Source organism: Mercenaria mercenaria, unplaced genomic scaffold (genome assembly GCF_021730395.1).
Source record: "Mercenaria mercenaria strain notata unplaced genomic scaffold, MADL_Memer_1 contig_3339, whole genome shotgun sequence".
Taxonomy (NCBI): Eukaryota; Metazoa; Mollusca; class Bivalvia; order Venerida; family Veneridae; genus Mercenaria; species Mercenaria mercenaria.
The window spans coordinates 53,661-62,604 of NW_026461466.1; the positions used below are offsets into that span (position 1 = coordinate 53,661).

General features: G+C 38.0%; 1 protein-coding gene across 3 annotated transcripts in view; it reads right to left on the reverse strand.

Annotated features, from left to right (window-relative positions):
- LOC128552974 (myosin heavy chain, non-muscle-like) overlaps positions 1-8,397 on the reverse strand; it is a 30,204-nt gene extending 21,807 nt beyond the window's left edge. For all 3 annotated transcript variants that reach the window (XM_053534072.1, XM_053534071.1, XM_053534070.1), the window contains exons 1-4: positions 8,251-8,397; positions 6,810-7,384; positions 5,467-5,494; positions 764-1,357 (exon numbers count right to left, since the gene is read on the reverse strand). In XM_053534072.1, coding sequence (XP_053390047.1) covers positions 764-1,357; positions 5,467-5,494; positions 6,810-7,358 — 1,171 coding nt within the window. In that variant the 5' untranslated portion in view covers positions 7,359-7,384; positions 8,251-8,397. The remainder of the gene's footprint in view (positions 1-763; positions 1,358-5,466; positions 5,495-6,809; positions 7,385-8,250) is intronic.
- Positions 8,398-8,944: the final 547 nt, after the last annotated feature.

Genomic DNA, 8,944 nt, shown 5'->3' on the forward strand with positions numbered 1-8,944 from the left:
ATGCACATTGAGTGGACTCCATGATCCCAAAGGACTAGGAAATACAACAACACTGAATCAAAGTAGTGGGTTTTTGTCATTTTTTGTTCATTTATTATTTTTATTTTTTGAATTTAACGTCGTACCGACACATGATAGGTCATATGGTGACTTTCCAGCTTTAATGGTGGAGGAAGACCCCAGGTGCCCCTCCGTGCATTATTTCATCACGAGTGGGCACCTGGGTAGAACCACTGACCTTCTGTAAGTCAAATGAATGCCTTCCTCACATGAAGAATTCAACGCCCCGAGTGAGGCTCAAACCCACATCGATGAGGGGCAAGTGATTTGAAGTCAGCGACCTTGTTCATATATAGTTGAAACAAGTCAGAATCATTGAAACTATTAAACAGTCAAAATATATCAAAGTAGTTGAATTATTATCAAAGTTTAATTGAAACAAAAATGAGACTAAACTTTCCCGAAACCATTTGTGTGGGAAGAAGTAGGTAATTGAAGAGTGAATCACTATGAAAAATATTACATCATTATGACCTTTTTAAAACAAAAAACATACAAAATCGTTTGCCTTATAATTTGTAATCTATACTATATGTCAATCTGGTTCATTAAGTAAGCGCCATCTTTCAAATAAGTATTTGAATATACATTTTGATATCAACCATGGAATAAATTTCCTAAAAATATCTCGATGCCTGTTATTTGCTTGATAATTGTTTTGTATTTAGAAAGCTATAATAGTTTTTATGAAATTTGTGACTACCTTCATATTTTTCAGAAAGACTGACAATTCCCAAGTCATGGCATTTCAGCCTTTTCATGTATTTATCTAGGTCATCTCGGTCTTTCTTTCCTGATCTATATGCTTTAATGAGCTCATCGCATTGAGATTCGATGTCTTCGTCTAAATCTTCAGCTAGCGACATTATATTGTGCACTAGGTTCTCACAACAGTGTGAAAACCTTTCTCTGTCTAATGCTTCAATTGCTTCTGCTGCATAGTTTTCTCTTGCCCTCAGTATACCTTCAATGTTTCGTCTTTCCTTCCGTTTCATGGATCTTCTGAAAACTATCAAAATAACGTTTGCCAGTACATAAAGATCCCATGTATTCATATCTGTATTAGGTCTGGTTTCACCTTCATCGATTCTGGGATACAGTTGTTTTATGCCATCCTGAGTGTTGAGTTCAGTTTGTAATAACTCTCGGTTGTAAATGAGAAATTCTGCAAGTGTTTGTCGTTGCATCCTTATGGCTTCATTAAGATAAGCTGTTAAAACCAGGGGTCCAGCGTGTAATAACAGCGCTACATAACTGGAGTATTTATCGCTTACACCTTTAAAGAACAGCTTCAAATCTGAAAAATGAGAAAGCAAAACATTAGATGCAAGTATACATATTAATTTGTAAAGTGTTCGTATTTTAGAAGTTTATATGCGGATATAAACTGATTGGTAAGCGATGACTTCAACCAATGCAGGACGGCTGTCGGACCAATATGTGATCTGTGGCCATCAATTCCAGTTGTGTTAGTGTGAGCGTCTTGAGGGGTGCAACTCGATTCTTCTCCATTATAAGTCGTGCGTCGGTGATATTGCAGATGTACGCTGTAGCTCCATATGATGTCATACTGGCGTCTACAAACACGTGTAAGTGCGCGGAGGTCTCGTCAACCCCGGAACTAGTGGTAGGCAACAGTTGTCTGGGGAAGTCATGGTCTGAGCAGAATTCAACTTGAGGCTAAGGGTATGCCATGTGTGATGTATGTCTTTTGGTAGCGAGACATCCCAGTCATAACTCTTTTTCCATAGTAGTAGTATCTTTGTTCTGACTGATACGGAGCTAAGCAGGTCTAGTGGATCATATATGCGTGATGTATACTTCAAGACTGCTCTCTGCGTCACTTGGTCTAGTTGGGGAATATCTCTTAGAGGAAATGACAGCATGTAGCAAGCGGGGTTCAAACTTAAACCTACAACATTGGTAAATTCATTACTGTCGTAATGTTGTATTTGCAGTATGACGTACACTATCGCTGTCAGAGGTCCGGGAACGTAGGTTCATGCCGGTGTAATGAAGTTATTTCGACCCCCACAGAATAATGACCCCCGGTCATTATTCTATAGAAAAAGTGACCCCCCGGTCATAGTATTATGACCTCCAGATCATAGTACTATGACTCCCCCACGTGAAGTAAACTGAACCTCACGAAGAATATAGACTCCCATTAAAAAAACGACCCCCGGTCATTTGGTCAAATTAAGTGATAACTCATGTATCTAAGGCCTAATTGCTGCATTTTATACCCCCACTCGGGGGAAGGGGGCATATAGATTTGCCCTTGTCCGTCCGTCCGTCCGTCCGTCCTTCCGTTTGACCATTAGCCCGAGATACCATCATTTGACACAGAAATCAGAGCATTCCGCAACGGGAAAAGGGATTCTATTTCTAGACGCTGTATCTTGGTGTATACATTTTTTTCAGGAAAATAACAATTCACAATAGGCCTACGTTCACAAAACACACCAGTGTCAATAATCCCTGCAAACTTCGGTATGAAGTAATTCTTCAGAAGAAAACTGCACAAAAAACTGCTAGCATAAAACTTAGTATTAATAGAAGTTGCAATACTTAGCAGTGGCAGTAAAGTACGGTAGCGGCAACAATAGAAAGTAGTAGTAGTAGTAGTAGTAGTAGTAGAAGTAGTAGTAGTGGCAGTGGTAGTGGCAGTTGCAGTAGCAGCAGCAGCAGCAGCAGCAGCGGCGGCAGCAGCAGCAGAGGAATAAGTGACAGCAACAACAGCAGCAGGAGAAGAAGAGGTAGGTGTACAAGACGTATTAGTAGAAGCAGGTATAGTAGTATCAGTAGTAGCAGTTGTAGTAGTAGTAGTAGAAGTAGTAGTAGTAGTAGTAGTAGTAGTAGAAGAAGTACATGCAGTAATAGCAATAGAAGTAGCGGCACCAATAGTAGTAGTACAATCAAAATGTTAACTATTGGCAATGGAGAGTATTAGAGTTGTAGATCTAGTAAAATTGTCCATTAGGTTTTGTGGGGATCACTTTTTAATAGATATTATCGTCGAAAGTCTTTTTAGGAGCCGGCGTTTTACACGGAAAGAGTAACTTTTTTAAATAGAATAATGTCCGGGAATCGATATTGTATGAGAGTTCGAATGTAGTAATTTCTGCAGTGAGTATTTTACATGGAAGGAGTCACTTTTTCTATAGAATAATAACCGGGGTCGTTATTCTATGAGATTCGAAGGGAGTCATCTTTAGGGAGTCAGTATTTTACTTGGAGGGGTCAGTTTTTCCATAGAATAATGACCGGGGGTCGTTATTCTATAGAGTTTTCAAAGGGAGTCAGTTTTTTATAAGGGGAGTCAATATTTTACAGGAAAGGAGTTACATTTTCTATAGAATAATGACCGGGGGTCGTTATTCTATGGGGGTCGAAATACTTCATTACACCGGCGTTGGACATCAGTGTTCTGGATTCCCAGAAGTAGTGCAAGAGGTCTAATTCCTTTGTGAATCTAGATACTAAGTTGTCTACGTAGAGCTCTTGCTCTATAATGGTAGCTGCTTTGAGGTTTGGGTTCAAACGTACATGTAGATGCTTGAGAAGGGTCGCATTTTGCATGAACAGTGAGCATGTAGCGCCGAATAGCACAAATGAAGCGGTAGATAAGCAATCGGCTGCAGTGATCGATAGAATCATGTAGCCATAGGAATCTTGTCACAACTCTGTCACTCTCGTGCATGCCCACGTGAAGAAACACGTTTTCAATGTCTGTGGTAACTGCGTATCTGTTGTGCCGGAATCGGGGAAATCAAATCGTTCAGGGTGGGTGGGGTTGATTCCAGGTAGTCATTCAGTGACGGCAGAATTTGTGGCAGCTGCAATCGTACAAAATTCTGATGAGGGTGTAGAGGAATACTTCTTCACTAACTGGTAGGGCATGTAGTGAACTCTTGCTGTCGAGGAATCTTCGTCGAATTTCTCTATAAAGCCTTGTCTTTTCTGCTCTGTGATGATCTTGCAATATCTCTGGCTCTGCACTTAGTCGTCTGATAGTGTTCTTAATTCTGCATTTAATAATCTGATAGTTTGTGGAAAGTGGGGACTGGTCTTCTTTTTATGGTAACTGGACAGTATATTTTCCATTACTATACTGAACGGCATTCTGCTGATAACTCTCTAGGTAGTCTGTGATCTTCTCGTCGTCGGTACTATCGGTGATTCCCATGCTCTCTAGCTTCCAGAATTTCTGTAGGCTGAGGACTTCATCTGCACCGGAAATGATGACGTTCAGTGCATGCTGGGTAGAATCTCTGGAACTCGAATCAGGTGTACGTCAGGATAAAAGGTAGCCAATGTTCGACTTCACTGCTGTGGAACCACGTAATTATGGTAAATTAACCTTTGAATCTTTCAGGTGATTAATGAGATTTGCTATGGTCGGGACAATTAAAGCGTTGATAGGGATTTTTTTGCTGAGAATCGGTAATCAGATAGATGGTAATGCTATCAAGGTGCTGAATTCCGTCACTCCTCCCGCCAAATGTCGACAAACGAATCATTTCGGTTGTCTCCCTTTGCAGTTGTAATTCCTCCGCAAACGTCTTTGTGATCCTTCTTCAAATAGGATGGTTGCGTCTACAGAATGATTTTCCCTAGAACATATCAGGGCAATGGCTGTCTCCACAACTTCTGCTTGGGAATAGGAAGCTTAGCTGGTGCCTTGGGGTCACTGGTTTGAGTCTGTGTAGGATTACTCGGTTGGGACGGGGGGCGTTTCCTGGCTGTGATGTTTTTTTTGATGCACTTTTGGCAAGTACGACGGGACTTGCATCTGGAGATCATGTGAACATGTGAGCATGTGAGGACCAAGGCAGTTGAAACATAGTCGATTCTTTTTCACGACGACTAGTCTGAATGCGACGTCAGGATACTTTGGACAATCTATGGGATTGTGAGATTCCTGAAAGAAGGCACACTTGATTCGGTACCTGTGTGGTCGTTTAGTGGAAATCAAGGGGTTGGAAGAAAATGGCACGGTGCGTTTCGTCTTTGTATCAGTATAAAACGAAGCTGTGGAACCATACATGTCTACTTCCGGCTGGGGATGTGAAGGACCGCCTGCGTCTAAGATGTTGATTTCCCTGCTGCAAGTAACCGTCGCCGTGCTGCCGACCTAGATTACGTCGTACTTCTCCCACTAACTTATTTAATATTATGGGAACGAGTAAGACCTAAAGCGCGTCATTCCCGATTGACGATAACACAATAGTCTCTATTTGCAGGTAGGATTATAAGAACTGGTAATAGATAATTATGCAGTTTAACAGTGCTTAGTCGCAATATATATCCAGTTTTTAAGCAAAGGTACGTCTCAAATGAAATATAGTTGTTTCATTCTATTACAAGATATCACAGTTTAAGTTTCATTAAATATCAACTTACCGTTTGTTTGCTCCAGAAGTTCTTTGACCTGTTGGCAAATAAATCATGCAACATAGGTTATTTTGTGTATGCATAGTATACTAACATTGCATCATAGTATCATGATTTATAGGTTATTATGCCAGGCTGCTGTGCCTTACGGCGATATTGGCGTACTAGGTGAGGTATTGGCCCGAGGATTTTAGCCTGAGGACAAATATCGGTCTAGTCTGCCAATACCGCATTAAGGCACACCAGCCATGTTTTATAACCTTTTTATTGCATATGTTCCGTTAAATACTGTTAAAGTGAAAACGACATTAAAATAATTTCATGTTACACAGCGTCTTTAAATGTTTATGTAATGCGCGGGAACGTTTTCTGATGACGCTAACGTCATTTCCTTTCGAACATTTGTTTTAAATTCAATTATTTTAGTGCCGTAGTTTCTTGTGTCAGCCTTATTTCAACCACCATAGAAGAAGAAGCTAGCGAAATTATGTATTCATACCATGTATTCTTTTGTAAGATAAATGTTAGTTTGTATAAACTTGACATTCTGCCAGTGGAAATAAAATCTTGATGTTTTGAACAGCCAGAAGTGTGCTTGAATTGGATTTTTGGCACACCAGCTCACATGAACGCGAATATCGGCCTCACGCTGCTCAAATACGTTTAAATTCACTGCAAATTTGTTACTGTATTTAGTAACATATGCAATAATTATACTTATACACATAAACATGCCTAAAAGGCCAAAGATTCAGAGCTAAAATCTTATAACTGAGATTAAAAAGTTGCGTTTCCTATCCATTTTGACCCGACAATGTTAGATATTTATGTATTTAAATAGATATTGTTTGAATACTCTAATCCATAAACGTCTAATTGTAAACGTGTGTCATTTTTTAACAATTTATTATTATAAATTTGTGCTGACAAGTAAATTTGGACTAATATTTATTTTTGCAGAAAATGTTTCGAGGATGAAATGAAAACTGACTCTTGGAGTAATACTGAAACCTATAATATATTAAACATATATGTTAGTATTACAGAGGTCTCCAGCTGTCAATCATGGAACTGTTGTAATTTGTACGTCTACGACACAACAAGAACTGAAAAGTAGTATATTAATGATCTCTTGTTTACGCTTTAATATACACTACGGTAACAATAAAGCTGATATTTAACTTGATCTAAAGTGGATTATTATTACATAAATATATAGCGAACTGATAATTCTTACCTACATTTACATTATCATTAACATAAAAGACATTGTAATAGGGACATCGTTATCAAGCAATATTGAAATGTTCAACTAGACTCTCTGTTTAAAAGCACATAAAAAGGAAAAGTACCTTTTCCTGTAATTCATCATGCCATTCGTTAATTTTGGTCAAATACATATCTTTCTGAGACGAGTCTAGTTTCATCGTTTTGTAAGCTTCAATCTTTCTTGCAAGTTGTTCCTCCTCATTAGGTTTAACAATTCCAGTAATTCGGACTAAAATGATTTCCAGTTCCCCAAAGATCTGCTCGGTTTCCTCTGATGTTAATGATGCTTTATGCCGATGTCCAACTAATTTATTTCGCATCGACCGTAGTTTTTTAAGATCAGTTGCTATGTTAGGGGGTACGATACCGGTAAACAGCTCGTCGAGTAGTGTGCCCAAAACTGAAACGTCAAACTCGTCTACATTGGCATAGCCTGAAGTGACTTTTTTAAATTTCTGCCCGTGTAGTACCTTCTCTAATTTACTACGAACTTTTCCAGATGAAAGATACGTGTTTATAGTTTCTTTTGGCTGGTAATGGTATAACAATTTCAACAGCCGCTCTGTTCCTATGTCAACAAAAACAGCGAGGAATCGCAGATAGTTGCTCGTTTCCGAAGGATTGTCTGACATTTCTGTAATTCTCAGAAGAGATAGCCCTGTAAATGTAGGATGCAGATTATTAGTATATTAAAAAGTTTAACAATTCAGTTATACATTATGAACTTCAGTTTTGTTGTTTCAAGACGGATAACGTTGAACGTATAATTCTCGTGCTTCACATATCGCATTCAAGCAATTGTCCTATTGCTAACAATAAGAAAATGGAACAGAAACAACCAATAATGATAATAATGTTAGTACTTTCACAATTTAATCGGGAATTAAAATCACAATATTATGATATCATCATGTATTATTTAAATTGATTATACTCGGGCTGAAGATACACAAACAATCATGAGGTGGATATAACTATATTACTGGATATTGCAAAGTAATATTGATATAAATGTAGCATATGTAAGACCATTTTCGGTCATTTAATATTAATCTCATACACACAGCTCTATGGTTAAGAAACCTCTGCCATCACAAACATTTTATTAAGATTTCGACAAATCCATTGCTTTATCATTTGATATTAGATAATAATTGTTGAAATTGCTTTGATTATCTAAAGAGATTTAATGCTAATATATTGTAGAAAAGAAAGACAAAATTAAATCAAAAGTAAGAAATTAAAATATAAATGTCTTATCAACGGTCATGTACTTTTCACGACTACCTGGCATCTGTGATGTAGCGGTAGCGTTAGAGGAGAAACACGCTGCTGAGGGACCGATTTAGTATAAGATGCAGTCATTTTAAAGCCTCAGACAGAAACGTTTATTTTGTCCTTAATAGCGGAAATGTTACATGTAATTGGCATATCAGTAAAATGAAAATTGACATTTTCGAACCAATTTCTTTTTTGCACGCTGCTAAACCTTCATCTAAAGCTTTTAACATTAGCAGTTAGTACCTTTAAATGTAGAAAATACTCATTATTCCTTCGCAGATTCGGTAAGTAACACTTGACTGTTCAACTGACCTCGAAAGCTGTTGTCATTACAAGCTGGCCAATCAAACGAAAACGTTGAGTTGCTGAAACAGGCCAAACATGTCATTTGTCACAATGGTTAACATTTGTCGTTACCTTCGAATGCATGTATGTAAAAAGTTACTACTAAAAACAAACCCCATTGCGACCCTCTTGTTGTGCGCAACCAATTCACGAATCGAATGTCCGGATGTAACATTCACGAGATTTAGGACAGATACTACTAAATTACAGCCATGAATTACTTGTTCAATGACCACTTAGTTTACTGTGTGCGAGGTCGTAGTGCATCAGATCGCTAGTACATTAGAATCCCACAATATATCTAGCACAAACACTTACCAGCTTTCAAGGAATGAATATTTTACTTTCAAGAAGTAAGGAAAAAAGTAACTGATTAAAATCAAACACTTCTTTTGTAAAATATTTATTTTACATATTAGAAAAATACACCAAGTTCCGTAAAATATTCACTATTATCATCTCTATAAACTCCATAAATTCTCAATACGAACTGGTGAGTAAAACTAGTGCTAAAATTCTACACCCATGTACGATTTTCCAAAGACGCATGAACATTTTAATCGGGTCAATTTGTACAGCAAGCGTTTCTTGA